This window comes from Tamandua tetradactyla, chromosome 9 (genome assembly GCF_023851605.1).
Source record: "Tamandua tetradactyla isolate mTamTet1 chromosome 9, mTamTet1.pri, whole genome shotgun sequence".
Taxonomy (NCBI): Eukaryota; Metazoa; Chordata; class Mammalia; order Pilosa; family Myrmecophagidae; genus Tamandua; species Tamandua tetradactyla.
Genome location: NC_135335.1, coordinates 7695702 through 7720622, shown reverse-complemented (window position 1 = coordinate 7720622; position 24921 = coordinate 7695702). Strand labels below are relative to the sequence as shown.

General features: G+C 51.4%; 1 protein-coding gene across 5 annotated transcripts in view; it reads right to left on the bottom strand.

The window, feature by feature from the left end:
• The window catches only part of SPTBN2 (spectrin beta, non-erythrocytic 2), a 39490-nt gene extending 21837 nt beyond the window's left edge, over positions 1-17653 (bottom strand). Inside the window, exons 1-10 of one of the 5 annotated variants that reach the window (XM_077115601.1) lie at positions 17423-17653; positions 11025-11203; positions 6240-6391; positions 5614-5787; positions 4715-4806; positions 4529-4609; positions 3950-4065; positions 2110-2222; positions 1798-1985; positions 376-493 (exon numbers count right to left, since the gene is read on the bottom strand). In XM_077115601.1, the coding sequence (XP_076971716.1) occupies positions 376-493; positions 1798-1985; positions 2110-2222; positions 3950-4065; positions 4529-4609; positions 4715-4806; positions 5614-5787; positions 6240-6391; positions 11025-11181 (1191 nt within the window). In that variant the 5' untranslated portion in view covers positions 11182-11203; positions 17423-17653. Of the gene's footprint in view, positions 1-375; positions 494-1797; positions 1986-2109; positions 2223-3949; positions 4066-4528; positions 4610-4714; positions 4807-5613; positions 5788-6239; positions 6392-8626; positions 9030-11024; positions 11204-16477; positions 16501-16695; positions 16763-17156; positions 17220-17422 lie in introns of those variants that run through there. The other 4 variants (XM_077115603.1, XM_077115602.1, XM_077115604.1 and 1 more) reach the window with 4 other exon arrangements.
• Positions 17654-24921: the final 7268 nt, after the last annotated feature.

Genomic DNA, 24921 nt, shown 5'->3' with positions numbered 1-24921 from the left:
AGAGCTGGGAGGGCTATGAGGCCATGGGAAGTGGACGAGGTTCAACGGGGAGCAACGGAAACCACCGGTGTGTTAGTAATGGCAGGACTGTGGACGGATCTCATTTTAATTTCTGTTAATCTTATGATGTCGTCTGTAGGGAAAAGAGTAGGGATCCTGAATTGGGAGTATGTTGAGCACAGGAAGGGATTTGGTGCACAATTTCATCACGTGAACTGGTGCAGAGAGAGAGAGGGGGGATGGAGGAAGGCAGGCCCGTGGGCCATGGGGGCCACTGTCTGCACCGGGGACAGTGGTGTTGAAGTTGGAGAGGTGAGGGCCCCGGGTCTGGGGACCCATGGGAGGCTTGTGGGCCAGGGGCTGGGGGCCACGGACCTTATTGATGTCGGAGATGAGGCGGCCCTCGCGGGGTGTGTAGACCTTTTGGTTGTTGGCACGCAGCTTGCTCTGGATGGTGAAAAGCAGTACTTCCAAGTTCCCTTTCTCGGTGAACCTGAGGCCGGGGGCCAGGTCGGGGTCAGAGTTAAAAGCCACTTTTTCAAAATCAAGTGTCCTGTGTTGCTTTTCTTCTTACAAAAGCAAGGCATGCTCTTGGTGTAAACGCCAGAAAGAACATGCAAACCGAAAGAATGTAACTTTAAAAAAATAACCGAAAACTTTAAAAACAGAATGCTCTTACTCTTTTGCATGGGCAGGGAGGGTTTTTTTGTTTTGCACACCTGGGTTGACATCATTTATCGGGGCCCTGTGCTCAGGATCGCACAGGGAATTCTCACCACTGTCTGCCTACCCATAATCTCCCTCTTCCAGATGAGAAAACCCAGGCACGGAGAAGCTAAATAATTTGCCCAAGGGTTGCAACTGATAAGTGGCAGAGCCAGGATTTTGAACTCAAGTCAGTTTGAGCCTGCACGCTTAACCCTGTTCCCCGCTGTCCACAAATCACTCTTTTGTAAACTGCTTTTTTAAAGCATGAACATCTTTACATGTCAACATTATTTTCAGTGGCTGCGCTGTGACTTGTCTTCCTGTCACACCGATCACACAGGCAGACATCCTTGTACAATGACCCAGAGAGAACTTTCTGGGTCAAAGGGCACAGATCCAATCATTCCCTGGTATGCACAGAAACAGGTGTTTTCTGGATCGCTATCTAGCTTTGGAGCTCAAACATGTTAATCCAAAAAGAGCTCAATGATAGAGAAAATCCAGGAACAGATGTTTTATGGATTGATACCATTGATGTCAGTTTTGGAGTTCAAACAAGTTAATCGAAAAGAGCTCAATGATAGAGAAAACCTAGGCTTTTCAGCAGGTTCCGTACAGAACTGCCTGACAGCAAGTCCATATTTCACAAGACCCGGTTGCTAAAAGACAGGACTGATAAGGTCTCGGCAACTGGCTGTGAGCTAGCAGCAATGCCACCATCAAAGCCAGTCCCACCTGTCCCTAAACTGGAGCTGGGTGGCTGTGGCCCCCTGACCATAACCCTATCTGAGTGGACTGCACCAGCCCCACAGCACTGGAGCCATCGTTTCCATGGCATGATTTTTAAAAGTGGATAATCAGAAATCATTTATTTTGGCAGAGATATGTTGTTTGGATGCTTCAGGTGCACCGCGCTTGCGGGGGGGGGGGGGAATGATCCTCCAGTGCATTTGGGTACTGCCAAATTTCCCTCCGGAAGGGCTGCCTAAATTTAGGTCCCCCCCGCCCCGCCCACCGCTCCTCTTGCTCTGTGCATGCACAGCTCAGGGCAGGTGTGACCCAGCAGGGTGAGACACAGGGGACACCTACTTGGGTGGCTTCTCCACGGTGCGGTAGGAATTGAAGGACTGCAGCTGGTTCTGGACCCCGCTCAGGGAGTTGGCCAGCTGCCGGTCATTAAGGGTCACGATGGTTTGTTCGATCCACTGCAGCAGGTCTGAGGCCAGGGACTCATACTTCTCCACGAGACGCTCTGCCTCCACAGCTTGGTCCAGCACCTACGAGCCCGGGGTGTGACGTCCTGCCCATGGGGGCCCCGGTCCCACAGCTCTACCCTGCCTCCGCTTTCGGGGTGCAGGGCTCCCCTGGCCTACACGCCTACTGCCCCATGGCAGTGCGTACCTTGCCGATTCGTTTGCCCTCCACGGCCAGGGCCTTCATTTTGGAGAAGTAATGGTAGTAAGTAGCCACGTAGGTGATGATTGATTTCTCATCCGGCTGGTCCACATTGACATCTGAGGAAAAGGACCGCTCAGCTCGGGCACTGGTTAGAAACGTGCTTCCCGGAGTCACACGCCCAACTTGACTCTCTTACCCCAAGCCCAGGCCCCTCCGTGCTTTCCCAGGCTGATGGCTTTCCAGGCCTCTTACACAGCGAAAGACCTTTCAGATCCCAAAGCCATGAGAAAGCTCATCTTCTTTCTCCCCCTTGGAATGCGAAAGACCCTCTGAGCAGTATTCAAAACCCAGAAGCCCAAGGAGGCTTGTACCCATTTTTCTCAATGGTGACCAAAATTAGTCATTTAAAGAAACAGTAGTGCCATTTAGGGATGGATCACGGACTTATGGGCTGGAAAGATCTCTAAGGAGTGGCCTGATTCAAGGGGAGTGAGACGGAAGGTGGAAACTGAGCCTCCTGCACTGGGATGTTCTGAGCAATGGGCCTGGGGAGCCCAGGCAGTGGGTACAGGGCCAGTTCCCAGCGCCCCAAGGGGCAGCGGCTCTGTATATAACCTCAGTCCCCAAGTTCAGCCACGTGGCCTTCAAGCCGAATCTCTGCTTCTACCATAACGACTAGGGCCAACTGTGACTTGAAATCTGCAGACTCTCTTAATTAGGCCATATATTTTCCTACCTAATGGTAAGATGATGAGACAGCAAGGCCTCTGGACTGCCTCTGAGAAGGCACAGGCAGGAGCCCTTTAAATCATCTTGGAAAGTTACAGAATACCTAGCTCTGCTTCTCTGTTCTTTATTAATGCAGTGCTTCTCAGATGTTCTCCCAGGAACATTGCGTTTAGCCCACTTCCGTCACCAGTGGGCTGATGTTTGTCATTTTAGATTAAGGAGATGGGACTAGAGATGGAAAATAGGGAGAAAATGACCAAGATGAAAAGCTGCTCAATGAGCTCAGGAAGAAATGTTCCCAGCAGAGAAGTCAGTTGGCCCTTCTCTCCTTTCCTTTTCTGGCCCCGCCACCAAGAGGGGAGGACATGAGTCCCGGAGTCAGCCTGCCTGACTCAAACTCCAGCTCCAGTGGCGATATGACTTAGGGCTAGTTGCTTAACCTTTCTTTCTAGGTCCCTGTTGTCTCTTTCATAAACTGGGGATAATAATGGTACCGGTTTCAAAGGGTGGTTCTGAGGACTAAATTAATTAAAGTGTGTCAAGTGCACTGCTGGGTACAAAACCAGGGCTCAAAGTATGGTGCTGGCCTTCTCAGTGTCACCATCATCAGCCCAGGGTGGCTACCGCAAGGCCAGTTGTTGGTGAGATTTTAAGGTCATGTAGCTTAATTTAGAATCCTGGAATTTTAGAATAAGAAGGGCCCTTAGAGACCACGAAGAAATGAGTCACACAGAGAAGCTGAGCAACTGGCTCGAAGTCACACAGCTGCTGTGTGGTAGGGCTGGGACAGAACCTATGTCCCATGGCTCTTTCTGCACAGGGGATGCTTTTCTTCCTACAGCCCCCTGCCTTTTTTTTTTTCAGTTGAAATAAAATTCATATACTACATAATTCATCTTTTTAAAGTATACAAGTTAGTGGTTTCTAGCATATTCACAAGACTGTGCAACCATCACCACCATTGAATTCCAGACATTCTCATCACGCCAACAAGAAACCCCGTATGCAAGAGCAGTCACTCCCCATTTCCCCCTATCTCCCCAGACCCTGGAAATCTCTAATCCACTTGACGTCTCCACCCCACAGTGTCTTTTTTATATAGCTCTGCTCCCACCTTCAGGGTCCAGAAGTTTGGTGAGCCCTAGCTCCTTTTCAGCCAGATTGAAAGCATTTTGCAGATTATAATGTGCATTACACTTCTTCAGGGATTCAAAATCCAGCAGGTCTGGCCTGGGTGGGGAGAGAAGAGAGAAGTTATCAATAGCCTGTCTGACAAACTCTGCGATCTGTTCTGTAACTACTTGTAGAAGAGTGCTTTGAGAATCATTGCTTTTTCCTTCCTTTGCTTTGTATATATGTTATATTATATAAGAAAAAAGCTAAAAAACATTAGAGAGACCATCAGATTTTAAAGAGACAAAGTAAACCCACTCTTACTTTAAATCTCAATCACCAATTCATTTTTGCCTGGGTGTAGGCTCCCGGAATCCACACCTCGACCCCTGCACCCGGCCTGTGTCCACCCCACCCCCACCCCCGCTTCCCACCGCCAGTTCTCTCTGCAGAACCCCCAGTCTGGTTCCCATCAAATGGTCACTCCTTGTTAATCGCTCTGTGGCTCATCTCTTCCTCTACATGAGTGTGCACCCTGGGTCTTTAGGCTCAGCTGGGCTCGCCAGCCCCATCCTCTCACCGGTGTTTATGAACGATGGCGTTGAAGGCCAGCCCGTCTCTCCAGCTGGTGGTGAAGTTGTGCACGTTGACATTGGGGTACCTATGAACGGGGGGACCGGAGGAGATGGTGAGTGGGGCTGAGCCCTGGTCTGGGCCTCCAGGATGGTCCCCTGCCCACCCTCCCCACCTGGCTCCTGGCCCTCACCCCGCGGTCTTCATCTGGCACCACAGCAGCAAGGCGTCCTTGGCCGACTTCTTTTCCTTGTTGTCTTCAGTTTCCACGCTGATGTCTTGGATCTGCGGCAGGAAGAAAGGCCCACACTCCCTGAGCAAAAGGGGCTCCTGGCAGTACCAGAGGCTCAGAGGTGAACAGCGGGAACGGCTCATTAGGCTTCTGGAATGGTGTGGGGTGGGGGTGGGGGCCAGGGCCAGAGCCTGGGGCCCCTTCAACCTAGGCTAGTGCCCACAGCCCTCGGGGCCAAAAGGAGCTGAGGTCGAAGAATGGGGCAGGAAGACGGAAGAGTGAAAGTGCCTCCAAGTGAAGGCTGCTGGCTCCTCCAAAGAGGGGACCCACAGGTGGATGAGTGGACATTTTCTGGGAGCTCGGCTTTGCAGGTGAAGCTGGCGCAGCTCTATTTAGGGCTGGAAGGAGTAGAGGAAGCTACATCCGGGGAGTGAAGGGGCAGTTGGGAGAGCTGTGATGGCCTCAGGACATTGGACCAGCTGTGCTCAGAGTACAGGAAGAACTTATAAGCAGACTTCAAGGGACCAGCCCCCCAAAGTCCTTCTTCTCAAACACCATGTGGCGTGGTGAAGGACCAGGTTTTAACATTTCCAAGCATGTGGGTGTGTTGCACACCACGAGTGCACAGTTCAGGCCAAGGGACACTCCCCGCGTGCGTCCAATCACACCCAAACTTCTCTCTACCCCGCTCCACAAGGACAGCCCACTGACCCTGTCTGTGCCTGGATGCTGCAGCAACAACAGGCTGCTATGTAAGGTTCTAGAAGCTTCCTCTCCATTTCTGCATCTATCAGATCACGGGCCAGCAGAAACATGGAGCAGAGCTGGTCCATGGATGGCACAACCCTGTCCCGGAGTACCTGGAAGCGAAGGATGATGGTCCAGACCAGCCCGAGGGTCAGACGGTGGTTTCCGTCCACAATGTCGTGGGAGCCCATGTTTTCCAGATGCACTTTCTGCTCCTTCAGGAACTGCAGCGCCTTGTCCACGTTCTCCAGGCAGTGGATCCGCATGCGGCCCTTGGTGGGCTTGGGCTGTGGGGGGGCAGGGATCTCAATGACACAGGGACCCTGGGCCAGCCCCGCTTCTTGCCCAGCCTTCCCTGCTCTGCCCATCTTCCCCGGAAACCACCTCAGGAACCCCCGGGGGACAGCCCCAGGCCTGGGCCAAAGTTCACAGAGCCAAAGCTGAGGTTATAGATGAGGAGGCTTAGGGCAGATTAAGATTCCCAAGGGAATTAATCGCACCCAGAGTAAGTGGAAAAAGGAAGGTTTTCAATGGGGTCGCTGTTCCTGTCTCCAAGAAGCCGTGCCACCTTTTAATCTGTGTGGCAAAGCCTCTCAAGATGAAACCGTCTTGGGGACACAGGGAACCACTGCTTTTGGCCCTGTAGATCTGTTCCTTTCCCTCAGGGCAATTCCTTCAGCAGGCTCCTAAAATGCAGGTTCCCAGGTTCTTCCCCCAGATTCCCGGGTTCACGGCTCACCAGGATCTCTCCGGAGAGCACCTCAAGGAGCCTCAGGAGGTTGCGTCCGTCCCGGAGGTCGCTGTACAGGTCTCCCACCCGGCATGTCACCCGAGCCAGGTGCGAGTTCACCCACTTGGTAAAGGTTTTCTTCTGCACAGCTTCTCGCTCATCTGTGGTGGCAACACGGGGTCATCTCTGACTGTCAAGGACAGTCCCCCGGCTTTGAAACACCAGCTGGTAGGACTGCCCCCAAGTCAGGAAAACAGCAAGTAGAGGGATGGGGGGGGGGGGATGCCGGGGGGGCGGGAAGCGAGATCTCGGGAGAAGGGAAGGGGAAGGGAGGTGGCTAAGAGGAAAATGCATCACTTACAAAGTTGGCAAGTAAAGAAATGGAAATAAGATCAGAAGGAAGGTGAAGAACACAAAAGTAAGAGCCAGAAAACAGGCTTTGAGAAGGAAGGATGTAAGAACGTGGACGCAGTGGGACGTGCAGAGAACGGCTTTGGTGCTGGCTTTCGAGTGGTCTGCGTTGGGTTTGGGCTCTGCCCCGTCACGGTGGTCCGAAACACTGGGAAAGTCGCCTCATCCCCCAGTGCCTCGATTTGCTCATCTGTAAAATGGGCCTATCACTTTCTACTTCAAACAGGTCATCGTATGGATTAAATGAATCAGTGGGTGCAGGCTCAGGGCCTGGCACAAAACGGCTCCTTGGCGAGATACTGTTAGAAAGGAGAGACCCAGGCTAAAGGAAAAACCAAGAGCAGCTCAGGGCCAGTCCTAGGGATGGCTGCTGTCTTTTGGGCGTGGACTTAAATTACAGCAGCGGGCCTTCCAAGTTGTCATTAGAAGGATTTGATGTTATAGAGGCGGCAGGCCCTCTGAGTCAGCTTACTCTCCTTGGCTAATTTAAAGAAATGACCAACCACTATACTTCTGGGGTGGGTTGATTCAGTTAGTTCCAAAGGGATCCAGGCCCGGGACACAAACATGCCAGAGCATGCAAATGTTAAGAAGAAAAACAAGATCTGGAAAGTTGGGAGCTGGGAAAACAGTGAGCGAAAACAACAACAAAAAGCCAAGTAGGGGTAGACACCCATCTCCAGGAGGCTGGGAAGCTACCTCTTTCCTGGTCCACAGGAGTTACTGCAGATGGTGGGGAGGATGTTAGGGCCCATAGAAAAATAATACACTAACATTTGTAGAACCCCTGAGTGACAAAGTGGGCAAGAGGCAAGATGGAAGCCGCTTTGGTGACTGGGATCTCTGCCAGTTTCCGACAGAGGAGTCCAGGGCAAGGACATGGCTCAAGTGGCCAGGGCCTCAACAGGCACTTTCATTTCCTTCTCGGCACCTGTGTCTCAGAAACCTAGAAGACTCATCCCTTAACCTCGCATTCCGACAGGTCTCAGCCCTAAGACGAATGCTCAGACACACCCATGTCTGCTCCTGTCTTTCTCACCCTCCAGTCCCTGCACCTGTGCCAAGCACTAGGGGTCCTAGTGGCTGTGTGGGATGTGCTCTGTAGCACCCATGGAACAGGAATGCCTTTGGGCCTCCCTTTGGGATCCGCAGGGATCACCTCCTGGATCGTTTCTGGGGGGATCTGCCCTGATCCTGGGCACACTGGCGTGGGGCACACAGGTAGACGAAGAAGGGAAGGGGTGGAAAGAGTGGCAGCTAGGAGGGAACGGGGCGATGGCAAAGGCCCGGAGATGAGGTGTAACTTCCAAGGTCCCAAGGTTGCCATGCTATCCACAGATCCACGCGTACATGCACACACACACACACACACACACACACACACGCCCCACCCACACAATGACTCCCAGGAATACACTTATATCACTGAGCCAGTAAAACACACGCCAGCTCCAACATACACCTGGCCTTCTGCACAAATTCCCTTGACACACTCAATTTCCACATACACTGCCTCCTCGCACACATCCAGACACCCACTCAGGAACCTGGCAAAACCACAAGCAGGCTCTCCCTCTCTCCTTCTGGAAATCTCCCAGCAGGCGCTTCACCCCCAAACCCACTAGAAGGGAGACTGCATTAAAGGGTGGGGGTGGGGGGAGGGGAACTGCTGACACTGACACCCTTTCCTCCCTCCCTCTCCCATCCACCCAGCAGGGTGCCTCGCGGCCACACCTACTCGCGGCTCTCACCCACATTCCCCGAGTGTACCTAAGCCTCTCTCGGTTCCATTGACATCTTCGTCTCTTCCTGACCGCTTGTAATCATTCCCTCCAAACGCGGGCCCGGCTTCCAACACAGCTGAGTCACCCCAAGCCGCCCCCCCACTCCGGATTCTCGGCTTGGCTCGGCTCCCCCCGCCGCCCCCCAGCTCCTCCTCTACACAGGCTGTCCTCCCACGGGGCTCCCCTCTGCCGGGAGCTCACCTTGCAGCTGTTTGAAGCGTCCTTCCAGCACGTTGGCGTACTGAGCGGGGTTGACGAAGGCGGCCGGCGAGAGCAGGAGGCCCCCGGGGTGCTGGGAGCGGTCCCCGGCCTCGTAGTAAAACTCCCCAGCCCCGTTCAGGCCGTTCCCGTGCGCCCGGCTCAGTCCCTCGCCATTCATGGTGCCGCTGCCTCCTACAGAGCCCGGGGCCCAGAGTCCATTCTCTCCCTGCACGCGGCAGGACCCGGTCCCCGCTCCCCACGGGCGCCTGTGCCGAGGACGCGGAGAGGCGGTGGGGACACAGGGTTGAGGGAAGTTCCGCGGAGAGGGTAGGGGGTTGGGGGTTGGGGGAGGACAGGAGCTCTCGGATGCCTGGGCACCGGAGCTTAGCTTTGGGACGCTCAGTGGCTAGGGAAGAGTGGGCGGGGAGCACCTGGAGGTGGCTCCAGCCAAACAGGTTGGATGGTGGCGGGGCAGGGGGAGGCGGGGCTCGGCGGGCAGGGGCGGGGCCAGGCCCTGCGGGGGCAGCGGAGAGACCTGCCAGTGCCTTACAGACCTGCCCGTCAGCCTACGACTTGCCAGGATGTACTAAAGACCCGAGAGAGAGAGAGACCCCCCCCCCCCCACATTCCTGCTTCCCAGAGGGCTGGAGGCGTGGCAAGGATAACCCCACCACCACCACCACTGGGTAACTTCTGGGACACAGGCTTGGATCCCCAACTCAGAAATCAGAGGAAGGGAAGCCTGGAAGCTTCCGGGAGCTCCCTGAGAGGCAGAGAGAGCTCAGGAGGTGTCAGCACCGTGGGAGGACTGACTTATGTCACCTCACCTAGCTGCACAGAAGCCTGTGTGGCAGGGATGTTTCCATCATCTCTAGCTCCCACCCCCCTTCCGTGTCACTGCGTCCACCAGGTGCCATCCCAGGCCCCCAGACACTCCCCAGCCACCAGGTTCCCTTCCTGCCCCTCTCTGGGCTCCAACTTTTGTCGCTTTCCCTTCATTCATTCAGAGTTTATTTGGCATCTCCTTGTGTGAGGCACCCACTGGGCAGGGCGGTGGAGATACCTCTTAGGAGAGCCTGGTGCAGAGGCCACGGATCCCTAATGGCAGTGCTGGGTGGCACATATCGTGTGCACAGACACCAGGGCGGCCTCAAGCACGTAGCCCCCTGAAGTCTGGTGCTCCTGCACGTAGCCCCCTTAATGATTATTAATGAAGTAACACGAGTCGGCCCAGAACTGACTGCCTTCCTTATTATCCTAAGCCTGCCCTCCTTTGTCCAAAGGCTAGAAAACACTGAAAATTTCCCCAGTTCCAGGAGACAGATTTAAAGCCCATCAGCCTTCTGGTCTCCTTGCTTTGCGCTTAGCAATCAACTCTCACTTCTCAAAATCCCGACGTCTACCGATGGGGTCCTGTGCACTGGGAGAAGACTCACTTTTGAGTTCTAACACAGGAAGCTCTCTAGAATTCCTGGACCAAAGTCTCACAGATTCCAATTCAGTCTGTGCAGGGAGGGGCTTGGGAACCTGTACTATAAAAACGTCACCTGTTGATCCTGTAAAACACGCCAGTCACTTTCCTCCTCCAGGAGGCGGGCCTGCCTCCCAGGTGGGACCGGTTGGGTCCTCAGGCACTGGACCCTGGCCAGTGGGTCAGCGGCAGGGTCAAGAGTGGAGGATGGAAGCCTGACGGGGTGGGTGGATTAGGGTGTGAGGGTGACTCAGCCCCACGCCCAGCCACCCGGCCACCCGTAGTGTCACGCGGTGGCCACACTCACAATTGCCATGGCAACTCCTGACCGGAACAGGAAGCGGGAAGGCCCGTCTGACAGGTTTGTTTGTGCAGGAGGAGCTGAAGGGGAGAGCCCTGGCCGTAGGGGAGGGCAGGGTCTGGGGCAGGAAGAGAGCAAACCCGGGAGAATGGGCTGCTGCTGAAGCCTGTAGCAGGTGGAGGGGGGCCTGCTTCAGGGAACAGGTAGATGGAAAAATGGGAGTGACGGGTGGTAGGTGGAAGGAACAGGTGAGGAGGGAGAACAGGTGTGGGAAATGACAGTGGAGGTCAAGGGCGACACCCCAACCCCGAGGGGCTGAAGGGCAGGGTAGATGCAGAAGTAAAAGCAGCAGGAAGAAGAGTGAAAAAGAATTAAAGGACACGACTCAGGGGCAGGGGCCAGGCGCGGAAGCTGTTTTCGTCAGCTGAGCACAAAAAGGAAGACAGTTGAGTCCAGGGGTTAGCGCAGCTTCTGTGTGCTTGGGGGCAGGGCACCTCGGGAATGTTCTGGATGGCATGAAACTTGCTCTTGGAAGCTGGAGTTGGGGACCAGGGGTTTGAGGGGGTGACCCGGGGTTTAGCATCTTCCCCAGTCCAGGGGGTCTGGGGTGGGGAACACAGACTCACCTGCCAGGGCCTTAATTCGGGACCTCTCAAAGAGGCGGGCCGAGCTGCTGTCATTGTCCCAGTCGGAGTCGGGGAGGTCCCAGCGGTTGTTAATGTCACTGTACTGGCCCTGGATCTCCAGGCTGTCGAAGTCTGTGGGCGACAGGGTGCTGCTCATGGCGATGGGTGGTTTCCTGCTCCTGCAAAGGGTTGGGGAGAGGTGGCTGGTGAGGGACATCTCGGGTCCCCTGAGCCCTCCACTCGCTGTGCCTCCACCTTCCTGCCCTGGGTCTGTCCCGTTCTCTTTCTGGCCAGAGGAAATCAGCCCCCCGGGGAGAGAGGGGAAGGCCCGGTGGGGAAGCAGGAGAACAGATCGTGCAATAGACACGCAATGGAGCAGGCAGGAGCACAGCCATGTCCAGGCAACACGGTGGGGAGAAAGGGACCTGCCAACTTCGGGGCAGAGAGGGCCAGCGGGCAGGGCCGGGGGCCTTGGCATGGTTCAGGCCAGTGAGATGCGGGCAGCCGATGTGGGACCCCTTGGGCAAAAAGTGAGTAGAAACCGGGTTCTTTCAGTCCCCCTTCTACACACCACCCTGGGCGCCTACTCTACACGAGCCAGCCTCCTCTACCCTGTAGCCGGTCTGGAGAGGAAAAGGTCCAGATCCTTCTTCCCTGCTAAGAAGTATCAACGACGCCAGGAAGACAGGGGTGTGTTCTTAAGGCAAGTATCCATATGTTGCCCAGAGGTTCAGAGGAGGCAGCACAGCTCTCTCTCCTTTGTTTCCTTTTGTTCGTTACAGGGAACGCTTAATCAATGCTGGATAGATGTCACTGTGACACGTGTCCCCCGCATTCACAAACATTACCCCGTCCCAGCCTACGAGGCAGCTGCATTATCAACCCCATTTCATAACGGGGTTCATAGGAAGCTGCCTCTCTGATAGGTTAAGTCTCTGATCTGATGTCACGCAGTTGGAAGGCAGAGGGCTGGGTTTCAGAGCAGGTACTTTGTGACCCTGGGGACAAGCTCTTGGTTGTAGCCTCGTGAACTAAGAATATTTACAGGTTCCTCTGACTTCCTGGAGCCCTTCCATGCTCTGCTGAGCCGGCTTCCCCCCAAGACATCAGCACCCACCCCTCCCTTCTAGGGCCCATGGATGCTTGCCAGCACTACTTAAGACTCTGTCAAGCCAACAGAGTCTGTCCTCAAAACTAACAAATGAGCTTCAGATTAGCTGCTGGGGATTTAAAAAACAACAACAACAACTTTTACTGTCCAAAGTGCTCGTGTAATCTAGCATCCAGCAGTCATTCAAGGGAATGGAAGAGGCTGGGCCTGTAATGTGAACAGAACCTCAAATTCTGAGCTTCTCACTTTCCCAGTACCTCTCAAATACAAAGACATTTTAATCCTCAGCAGGACTTCCTAGGATTAAGGCTATGATCTTGGCAGTCCCTGGTTCTGGAAAGGAAAGAGGTACGGTGAGCCTCTTGTGCGGTTTGGGGAAGGAAGAAGGGATGGGTGGTGGGTGCGATGCAGGGAGGGAGGTAGGGATGCTTCCATGGACACACAAAGACAGAACTTGGCTTCTGTCACCAATGGGGTCCTTGAAGCTGGACCTGGCCACGTGAAGGATAGGATTGTCTGCCCCTCCTCTTTCTCCCAAAGCAAAAACACTATCCTGGGAGTAGTGCTAATAAAATGCAAGGGACTGAAGTTCTAAGGTTCCTAGATTTGGGTTTTCCTGTAGCGGGAAAGGGACCTAATTTCCATTAGGTCTAGGACTCCTTTCTCATTCAAAAGTCAGTTCCCTTGATCCCCATAAGATTCTCTGAATTTTCTCTTGTAAATATTTATATCAAAATAAATTTGAGGGCAGAGTTGAGTCACCCTGAGTAAAGAGCAGTGCTGTGGGCAAGGCGTGACCTGAACTAGAGTTACCTAATACTTTTAGCTGCTGGATAGGAACCTGCCCAAGCCCCAGCACCAATTCTAATTCCCTTTCATCTCTGCCCTTTTCATTAGGGCTTCCTAACCAGCAGCCTTGCTCATGCATAGCTTTGGAATGGATATTTCTAGTACTCGCACAAAAATACCTAAATACCATGCCCACGCTGCCTGCTTGTTTCCATGGCCCTTTTTCTTTATCAGGAGTCATGAAGCTGTGAAATCAGCCCCTAGGAGTGTTTTGCTTAGCCAATAGGCTGGTTAAAAAGAACTGATTTTGGGATCCATGACATACGCCTGCACTCTCCATTTCTCTGCAGGCCCCACCATTCCCACCAGCCATTCCACATGATTATGCCACCCACCTGGCATCTGAGGTTTGGAGGCCCTGACTTATCTTTGCATTCCACAGAGACCTAAGGAAGCAGGCTTTCTGATTCCGTCTCCAAACTACTGGGTGGTCCCGGGAGCCCTGTAAACTGCACAGGACCCAAGCATGTCCCGCTTTAGCTTCCTTTGGGTGATCTGACTTAATCTTCCTGAGGAATCCTTTTGGAGGCCAGGCACAGGGAAGGGGGTGGGGGAGTATGAAGCTGGAAACCCCCGTTTGCCAAATACATATTCTGCCACTTAAATGCTCCTCCAGCCAAATCAAGTTTTAGACCTGCATGCTTTGTGTCCTAATTTTCCAGGGATGCCGCGACACAGAAAAGGACCCGAGATGTCAGTGGTGTTCTGACATCACTGATCCCCAAGGGGGTAATCTGTTGCAGGGAGGTTTATTCTCAGAGACTTCCATGTGCTCCCTGGTGGTGTTCAGCCTTGGGGCTCTGAGTTCTAATTTTCATGCATTCCAGCTCTGTAGACCTCTTGGCTTTTTGGACAAATAGGCTGGGTTTTCCATGTTTCCTGCCACCATCCTCAAATTCCTATAATTTTTATGTGAGTATCTTCTGCACAGGTCCTGCTCTGGTTTCTTTTCACTGAGAGTCTCAGTCCCTGCATGGCCCCTGGCCCCACAACTCCTGTCTCTCTCTACATGGAGAATCCTCAACTGTATTCTCCACTGTGGATTCCTGAACTCTGGTGATGGGGCAGTGCAGCAGCTAATCCAGATTACAATTTCGCCAGCACCTTATTCTTAGCCAGTGACCTCGGGGCCAGGCCCAAGTAGTTGATACGGTTAGTGCCAGAGTAATGCCAACTCCTGCCAGGTGCAGGCTTGGGGTCCTGCTGGAACCTCTGCTCAATGCCCCTGGATGCAGATCGCTTGGCCGTGAGCCCGTTCCCAAGGGCAGCTGCCCCCCTTCGTTCCATTTTGAGTGGTGCATAGACCTAGAAATCTTATCCCCAGGGCTAGAGCCTGTCTTATACCTCAATTCCTCCTCTCACCACACCCTGCTCCTGATGAATTCTTTACCCCCCTTAGAGAGAGTCTGTCATTCCCTCCTCTTGCTCCCGAACAGCACTTAAGATACACAGCTATTATTGCTCTTACCACGTTGTATTACAGCTAGTTGTTTCTGTGCCTCTCTGCCTGTTCTACTTTTAACTCATTGTGGACAAGGGCTGTATTTTACTCATTTTTTCTGTGTGTTTTCCAAGCTTTGTGCAATAGATATTCAATAAAGAGATGCTGAATGGGTCGGCCATAATTCACCCCCTCCCCTGGTCATTAAGGTCTTAGAGTTCGAGTAAAGCTCAAGGAAGGAAGGGCAATAGGATCAGAGAATTTGCTCTGTGCCTCAGCTGTAGGCCAGGACCAAGGATTCTCAAATTAGCGTGCATCACAATTTCCTGGAGGGCTTGTTCAAACACAGATCCTTGGACCCGGCCCCTGGAGTTTCAGATACAGATCTGGGGCAGGGGCAAGACTCTGCAATCTCCCCAGCTCCCCGGTGATGCTAAACCTGCTGTGCTGGGGACCACACTTTGAGGGCCACGGGGGTGGAAAGATGGGGAGCAGCTGGGGTTGGTCAGAGGCACTGTAAGGACTGAGAAGACACAGTTTCAGGGATAAGGGACCTGGCATTCACTTTTGGGGATGACCAGGCCCTATCCCCAGCTACAACCAAATAAAACTTCTCTTCAGAAACCCCAAGACCCACAAAGAGTGGGCAGGTCTAATGAGGAGAGAAGAAAATGAATTCGGAGGGGCTTTAGATCTAATGAGTCAAATAGAGCTGACTGCCCAACCCAGGCGAACCCCAGCAGTGTAGACAGAGGATCATATGGCTTGAGAGCTATGGAGGGGCAGAGAGAGGTAAATGGCAGCAGGAAGAATAATGGATTAGAAAGAACAGGACTTTGGTAAAGTAAAAGTCTCTTATTTGATGCAAAGTAGAATGGATGAACTGGCAGAGAAAGAGAAAAAAAAAAAAAAGAAATCACAAACTCAGGGCTACGGGGAAGGCAAGAGAAAGATGCACGGAGGGCAATGGAGAACCTAGAGACAGGTTATTTCCTGATAAAGCACAGGCACCTCCCTCCAACAATTTAGAGGGGCACTGAGTTTTTGTCTGATTCTTCCCTTTAGAGCCCTCTGCTAAAAGCAGAATTATTCACACTAATTTTAATTCCTCCGTTCCCCACCTCCACCCCCAGGCCTGAGGCATCATCCATTTCTTTACCGGAAAAATCTAAGAACTAGATGAGCTTTCCCCTTCCTAAGCCTTTGCTTTTCCGAACGTGCCAAGGGGCCAGCCAACACCTCAATCTAAGAGACATATTTGGAACTCACACCGTCCTCATCACCTTCAAGGAAAACTGGTTTGTGGACACCCCTGCCCAGGCCGGAGAGTGGTGGAAATGAAGGCGAGGAGGGCAGCTGAGAGAACCCGTGGGGACAGCATGTAGCAGGTTAGGACAGGGCCAAGCCGGCGTCTCAGAGGCGCACGCAATGTCACGGGGTTAGAGGAGTGGGATGGTTCCATCGAAGTGGCTGTTGCTGGACTTGGGCTCTCCAGGAGGAGGCCTTATCCTGGGCCCGGGTGGGGGTGTGGGGGCTGGCGGGTGGGGGTGGGGGTGGGGGGACGACAATGATCCTGACTCTACAGCCCTCTAGATGTCCCAGCCACACGGACTCCCTGCAGCCGCTTCCCACCTCAGGAAGGGGCCTCACTCTCCCTCACCACAGCTAGCCGTGTTCCCCACGCTCACAAACACTCGAGAGGGCAGGGAGGAGAACACGGAACTACCAGAGGCCAGGAGAAGCTCCCCAGGCTCCAGAGGGAGCCCCCCAACCAGCTCGGGAGGGAGTCGGCATCCGCTGACGCCGGCCAAAGAGGGCCGAGCGTGCGCCCGATCGCCTGGAGCGACGCGGGCCCCCGAGCCCCAGGAGCCGCGGGGACCGGAACGGTGGTGGCGCTGTCAGAGCCGCTGCCAGCCCATGAACGCATCTGTCAGCCCGAACTCTTCCAGACTCTTCTCTGGGCTCCGGAAAAGCCCATGTCCCCGCAGCCTCGTGCCCCCAAACTCCCCCCCCACCCCGCACCCCCACCCACGCCCTCGGACTGGTTGGTACCTGGGAAGCTGGCACAGGACTCTCACCACCCGGGTCCCCAGGACCGGGCCGGAGCGAGGGCCGGGCGCCGTCGTCCACCTCGGCGCGGCTCCCTCCCTGCCCTCTTGGGTTCCCTGGCCGAACCCCGACCCCAACCCCGCAGATGCCCGCACGCGGCTCCGCAAAGCGCGCCGCCCCCGGCCACCGGGACAAAGCGAGCCCGGGCGCCCGGCACCTACCTGGGTGCGGAGGCGCCGGCCGCGGGCGTAGGGGGTGCGCACGGGTAGTCGCCGCGCCCGCAGCCCGGCCGCGAGCGGCGGTTGCGGGCGGCGGCGGGGCGCACCGCTGGCGGCGGGCGGGCGGGCGCTGTCACCGAGCGCGAGCGGCGCGGGGGGCGCGCGGGGCGCGCGGGGCGCACAGGGCCGGCGGCGGCGGCGGCGGCGGCGGGGGCGGCCGGGCGCGTGGCAGGGCGCGTGGCGGCGCGCGGGCGCGAGCGGCGGGACTGCGGCGCCGCGGAAGGAGGACAATAGCCTCCCCCTGCCGCAGGCCGCCGGCTCCCGCGGGAGGCCGGGGACCATCTGGAGCCGGCGGCCCCGCGGGGCTCGGGGCGGGGCCCGAGTCACCCCCTCCCCGCCTGGTGCCATGGCAACCGCGGCCCCTCTTGGTTCTCCCCGCAGCTCCGCGGCCCCGGGTCGCTGACCTGCCCCGGGGCAAATGCGACGGCGGCTCGGAGGCCGGGTCTGGACCACTCCCCCCCACCCTTGCCGGTGCCCCCCATAACCCCGCCTTCTGGCCCGCCGCGGCCCCGCGTCACCCCCGGGCTACCTGGGTACTCCGCCCTCCCCCCGCCCCCAGCTTACGGGGCTCGGTCTCCAGCAGTTCTCACACCCCACCTTTGTCCCTATATCGTATTTCGTTCAAATCCGTATCATCGGAACCCGCTATCCTTCTTTGAATGGCACTCACCGCTGAGACGGTTTCTGGAGATTCAGCGTCTGTTTTCCTTTTCAAATTTTCCCTTTTGGGCACCTCCAGTCCATTTCCCTTAAGCATTTCTTTCATCCGTCCCCTCTCCTTCCTGTCCTCCTTCAGGCAGGGAGGCCGGGCTCTCTTTCCCAAAGCACCTCCATGGTACATGTGCTGGAGATTCGCCTTCTCACAAATCAGATTCTCGGAACACTCATCACTGCAGCTTGTCAGCGCCTCTCATTTATCAACCAGGAGAATTCCGGCCTATCACTGTCTTAAGGAGGAGAGGGGGTGGGGAATGGACATTTCTAGGCTTGGCGAGGCTGGGTTTCTCCCTGGTTTGTCAGCGCCTGGGTGGTCTAAGGTCTCAGGTCCTTAACCAGAGTGAACTGCCCTCTGCTTAGGAGAGGAATTATGCCCAAATAATAACAAAGGTATAGAAGTCAGGTAGGTACGAAACGTGCATTATCTCATGTGATCCCCTGCTCCTCGCCAGTTGTGCGAGGTAGGTACTGTTCTTCCAGCTCAGGAAACTGAGTTCAGAGATGATCTAGTTAGTAACAGGCTGTGCTTGACACGAGTGGTCAGAGACTCAACCATCCTGAAGACCTGGACTCTTTTTCACCTGGGGAATGCCTAAAATGGCCAGACAGGAGCAATTGTAGTAAAGAATGGGCTCTGAGTGAATTATTAGGTTGAAGGATTTATAACAACTTTCCGTGTAGTGGAATTTTAAGATTGAGCTTATTTCTGGCAAGGTTACACATACTGAGACAAATACATAAATAATCGAAGTATTTTGTAGATAGGGTTTTAACAAGGTGAAATAATTTGTGCTGAACCTACTTGAAAAAGCTTTTCAAGTTAAAAAAAAAATCCTGCTCCCAACACCAACTAGTTGTGTTACCTCATATGCCTGGCCTCGGTTTCCCTAGTCTATAAAATGGGTTTGGGGGCCTGGGAGGTTGGGGAGTTGCACTAATAGATGATCTTGAAGTTTTCTTCTAGCTCTGACAGTCTGTAGTTCTGCAGCTAAACTGGGACAGGTTTGACTCAGCCTGCTGGCCTGCACCTCACCATTAACATAATTCAGGCTATTTAAAAATTTTTTTTTTATGTTTTCAAGCAGTAACTCCTTCAGGTAATGCAGTGGATTCAAAGGAGTGAAGACTCGGACCACGACTGTTCCGAGAGGTAGGAGTGGGTGTGTGTCTGCTGATCCAGGGGCAAGGAGGCACCAAAGTTCGCATATTGGTCATCACAGAAATTGGATCAGGGACATTAAAGCTGATGAGCTGAGAATCAAGTGACCTGTCAGAGGATCCGTAACCACCAACCTCCTGCTGCTGGCTCTGGGGACCCAAAGCCTCACAACAGCCTGTTTAGATCCAATTGTGATCCAATTAGAAAATAGGATGTTAAGTCTTATGATTAGCATAAAACTAATCCTTTTATATAGTGCTTTTCCATTTTCAGCATCTTGTGATCCTTTCAAAAGGCACACAAAGTAAGCATGGTGGTCATTAGCAATGATCATTCCCATTTTACTGATGAGCAAACTGATGGTCAAAACCCTGGGTGACTGCCCGAGTTCACAGAGCTGGTTCATACTACAGACTCCAGGTCTTCAGATCCCTAACATGCTCCTTCCCTCTGTCCTAGACAGAGGAATGATTAAAAGCACAGATTCTGGAGCCAGATGACCTGGATTTAAAAACTGATTTGTCCACCTACTAGCTGTGTGACCTTGGGCAAGTTACCTAACCTCCCTGGACTTCAGTTTCCTCACCTTTAAAATGCTATCATAATGTGGGGACCAAATGAGTTATTGCAGATATAGGACTACAACTGTGCCTGACCCATGGTAAGCACTCAACTGGTTTCAGCCATTATTATTTTACCATACTGTTTCCCAATTTGGGGAGGAAGCTTGCTTGACAAAAAGAACAGTGAGATCGCCTGCCTCAGCTCTGTTCCTGAGTTGCTTTGGAAACTTGTTGTTTTGTTCTGCAGTGCGTCAGTATACTCAGTGATGAAGAAAACGTCTGCTTCTTTTGCAGAAGTGAATGGAATGATGTCCACCATGCATGCTGAGCTGCTCACAGCATCCAGATTTGCTGCTTACGTTACCAAAATTCACAGAAAGGGCTTGGTAGGACTTCCTGCCAGCGAACCTACAGAGTTAGCTGAGACTGTAGCTCTTGTTCCTGCGCCAGGGAAGAGATATCCACTCTTCTAAGGATGACTTCTGCTTCTACTCTACTTCCCATCTTCTCTCTGCTGGTTCCCTCCCACCAGCATTTACACATGCTCAACTGTCTGCCGGCTTACACAATGAATGAAAACCCTGCAGAATCCTGGTCCCTCTTCTTGTATAGCCCACACTGAAGTCTTCTTGAGTCATTTACACTCACTGTCCCCATTTTCTCACCCTCCATTCAATTAAACATTCAGTCAGAAATTATTTACTGAGGGCTTACTATGCGCCCGGCACTGTGCTAGGTTCTTGGGATATAACGAAGAGAAACATGGACACTGTCTCTATCCTCTTGGAGCTTACAGTCTGGTGGGGTAGACAGACATTAATAAAATAAGCCTTTAGATATATCATCAAAAAAGTATAATGTGGATGGTAGCAAAATGTCAGGAATGCAATGAATCCCCCTCAATGGTATGCCTGGGAGTGGTTGGGATGGGAAAGTTTGTGTTTTCAATTTTCAATTTACAGGACAGTTAGAAATATAATACTAACTCCATACAGAGACTCCAAAATACATCTATTTCCCCAAACACTCAGACCCCACAATTTTAACATTTTGCCATATCATTTTTTCTATCTATCTATCCACCCATCCATCCATGCATGCATGCATCCATCAATCCATTTTCTGAACATTTGAATGCAGGTTGTATACTTCATACTCCTTAACACTTAATACTGCCATGTACATCTCCTAGAACAGGGACATTCACTTATGTAAGCCCCTTGCATGGGGTTATCAAGTTCAAGAAATTTAACATTGCTGTGAAGCTTACAGTCTATATTCTAATTTTTCATATGTCCTAATAATGTCCCTTTGTGCCTTTTTTCCTTCCTTGTTAGATCCTATCTATGATCATGTATTGTATTCAATTGTTATTGTATCTTTAGTGGCTCTTCTTTTTTTTTTGGTAATTGTGGGAACGTATATATACAATATAAATTTTCTATCACAGCCACTCCCGACCAAACCATTTAGTGGAATAAATCACATTCACAATATTCTGATACCCTCATCACTTTCCACTACTAAAACTTTCCCATCTCCCCAAACAGAAACCCTAAACCCATTATATACTAACTCCCTATTCCCCTTGCCTGTCCCCCACCCCTAGGAACTTGATTTCTAGTTTCTGTCTCTATAAGCTTGCATAGTCTCAGTATTTCCTTTGTAGATACCATGGGGTTTAAACTTAACATCCTAAATCCATAACAGTTTTATTTGCTTTGATACGAACTTAACTTCAATGGTATAAGCCCTTCTATCCTTTATATAGTTCTTGTCACAAATCGCATGTTTATATACTATAAGTTTAAAACCTACTGATTTATCATTAAATTTTATGCATTTGCCTTATAGATCCTGTAGGAGGTAAAAAGTGGAGTTACAAACCCAAAATACAATACTACTGGCATTTATATTCACCCATGTTGTTACCCTCACTGGGGATTTTTATTTGTTCATGCAGCTTCAATCTATTGTCTTTTGTCCTTTCTTTTCAACCTGCAGAGCTCACTTAAGCATCTCTTGTAGGGCAGGTTTGGTGGCGACGAACTCCCTCAGCTTTTGTTTACATGGGAATGTCTTAATCTCCCCCTCATTTTTAAACTTAAATGCTTTATTACTAGATTAAATTACAATATGAATTAATTAGGAACATTACACTAACTCCCTGGATATTATTGTGTGCAAGTAGGTGGACAAATAAATATTTTTTTGTTTTTATTAATTTTTAAATTAAAAAAAAATTAACAAACACAAACATTCTTAACTTTTGATCATTCTGTTCTACATATATAATCAGTAATTCACAATATCATTACATAGTTGCATATTCATCATCATGATAATTTACAAATAAGGACTTTAAAAAGTAGGTAGGCAAGTTACTGGGGAAGGAAAATATCTGGGTAAATAGAACAGACAATTCTTTAAAGTAAAAAGCAATTTTAATGTTGAATTCTATACTGGTAATATATAGAGCATGCTATCGTTGGGATAAATGCTTCTCAACTGGTGGAATCACATTTGTGAACAAGTAAGGCATATATTTTCTAAATATTGCAGCTAAGCAAATTAACTACTTTGAGCATTAATCCACTGGATTTTATCCTGCTGCAGCTATCACAGCCTGTTCTATATACCCTGTCATATTGCCAACCAAGGCAGAAGCTGACACTGCAAAATCAGATGAATGCCTACCTGAAAAACGTAAGTCATCTACACTGAATTTATTAAAGAATTAGAAATGATCCTGAAAACAATGTCAGGGTATGAGAATGCACAGTAGGCAAACATGTACAATCTAAGAAAAATATTCTCATTGTATTTAATGGATTTATTAAAAACAGTAATATGCATGCTTCTAATAATAGGAGCTATGCCAAATTTGGAAGGCCTTAAAAACTGAGGTAGGGCGGGCCACGGTGGCTCAGCAGGCAGAGTTCTCGTCTGACTAGCCTGCCCAGATCCCTTTCCCTACCCACCCTGCTTTTCCTAAAACATAGCAGATTTTCCTGTTCTAAAGAAGTATTCACGTTTCATCCTTGATTTCTGAGCTGTAGCGTTTCAATGGAATCCTTGGGGTCCTACATCCTGGAGCTGCCCACTGGGTGGGTTTAAATGGCGAGGCCCACACTGACTGGCTGAGGGCAGTGTTCCCTTCACTAACGAATCAGTTGGAGAGACAACACCTGCATATGAATCCAGTGGTGTTCAAGGCAAAACCCGTTTCTATAAATCATGTCAAGCGAGTCCAGATACCTCCAGGTGCCACTCCAATGGGTTGCTCTATGAACAGAAAATGGGGCAAAGGATGGGCCACGGTGGCTCAGTGACAGAGTTCTCGCCTGCCATGCCGGAGACCCGGGTTCAATTCCTGGTGTCTGCCCATGTGAAAAAACTCTCCCCCAAAAACACAAAAACAAAAACTGAGGCAGGCTCCCTTGTGCTCATTCTGTTAGCGGTTATGTTCAGGCAGTTTGGTCATTGTGGTTCCAGGGAGGAGTTGAACTGTAGTTAGAGGGCAATTAGCCTTTTCTTCTCAATTCTAGCCTCTCTGACAAATGCCATGCCATAAAGACAAGCCAGATGAACAGCACGGATTCATTCCTGTTATTAAAAAAAAAAGTAGCATGCAGCGCCACTTCTTCTTCAGTTGGGAATTTTTCTTAACAAAATCTTCTTCCAGTGGATCTTGGTGAATTGCATGCTTCTGATGTGGATGGGAGGCGCTTATGTCAGGAGCTGCAGGATGTTTCTGGAAAAGCCAAAGTCCACAGCTTCATTTTTCCCAAGCCTTGATAAATTTGTCTCCCCCTCACATTGATGAGCAAGTCTATGTACAAAAGTCAGAGGAGATTTAGCCATGGTGGTTTCTGGCTGGTTAATTCAGCTAATACACAGAGGTTATTTATCACTCTTCCCAAACTGATCCTTAGGTTGCCCCATCACATGTCAAAGCAGTTACTGCTATTTCTGGATGAGCTATGTTTACCCAGCTGCTTTCTTGCTGTAGTTGACAATTAGATGGTCATGGTTAAATAGGCAAATTTGGAGCCACATTAGATTGTTTTCACCACAGGGTGACTGCTGGGCCTTCAGGGTCATTGTGACACTACTATATGCCAGACACAGAAGACAGCAGGGGAAAAGCTCCCCTTTCTCTCTACCTGGGAAGAAAAACCAGTCCTCAGTCTTGACCACGGGCTACATGCTACCATAGAACCGAGACCCCAAGAAATGCTGCTGGAGGGCTCAGCAGCCTAGTTCCTATGTTATTTCTCTCAGTGTCTCCCTCTTTTTTTTTTTCCTTTGCATGGGGAGGCACCAGAAATCGAACCCTGGTCTCCAGCATGGCAGGCAAGAACTCTGCCTGCTGAGCCAATGTGGCCCGCCCTCTCCCTCATTTTTGAAAGGCAGTTTTGCCAGATATTGAATTCTTGGCTGGTAGTATTTTTAAAAAAACATTTTAAAATTGTAAAATATATATACAATGCAAAGAAAGGAAAAAAGCAATAATTTCAAAGCACACAACAGATCTCAGAGCTTGTTTCCACCATGTCAGGTGTTTCCTTCTAGCTGCTCCAAAGCACTGGAGGCTAGAAGGAATATTAATATAGTGATTCGGCAGCTATACTCATTTGTTAAATCCCATTTTCTCTGTTATACCTCCTCCTTCTCATTTAATCCTTCTCCCAATCTATAGGGATCTTTGGGCAATGCCCATTCCGACCGTTTCATGTTGAGAAGGGGTGTCCTCACTAAATGATAGGGGTACATTGATAATGTTGGAGAGGTCGATCCCTCTGAATTTCAGGATTTATCTGACCTGGGAATCCTCTGGGAATTATAGGTTCCAGGAAGGCAAACTTAGTGCATGAAACCTTTATAGAGTCTCAGTTCAAGTCTTAGGTGTTCTTAAGAGTCAACAGGAGTGATGTTGAGGTGTAGCAAACCCTGGCAATTAGCACTCTCTAACTGAAGCTTCAATAAGAGCAGCCTCCAGAATAGCCTTTTGACCCCATTTGATCTCTTTTGGCTACTGAAGTCTTATTTATTTTTTGGGGGTGGGGGGCTGGGGGTGGGGTGCATGGTCCAGGAATCGAACCCGGGTCTCCTGCATGGAAGCAAGCATTCTACCACTGAACTACCCATGCATCCCCTGATGCCTTATTTTACTATACTTCTTTTCCCCTTTTGGTCAGGGAGGTGTTGATCCCACGATGCCAGGGCCAGACTCATCCTGGGAGTCACGTCCCCACACTGTCAGAGAGATCGTCCCCTCTCAATGGCTTGTACCATGTAGAGGGGAGAGCAACAATTTTCCTTGCAGAGTTGGGCTTAGAGAGAGAGAGAGGCCACATCTGAGCAACAAAGAGGCTTCCTGCAAGCAACTCTTAGGCCTTGTTATGGGTAGTCTTAGCTTCCCTCCTGCAGAAATAAGTTTCATAAGGGCAAGTCTCAAAATCCAGGGCTTGGCCTATTTTCTTGTGAGTCCCCAATGGTTGAGAGGGTACCAGGGTTTCCCAGATGGGAGAGTTTAATAGTTCCATATATAGAGAGGTCCACTATAGACTGGAATGTATCCACGGTATTATATTAAGCTATTTAGAATTACAAGGCCTCACTCTCATTCTGGACTCCAGGAGTTTGGGTTGTTTACATGGGCAGATACCAGGGATCGAACCTGGGTCCTCTGGCATGGCAGGCAAGCATTTTTGCCTGCTGAGCCAC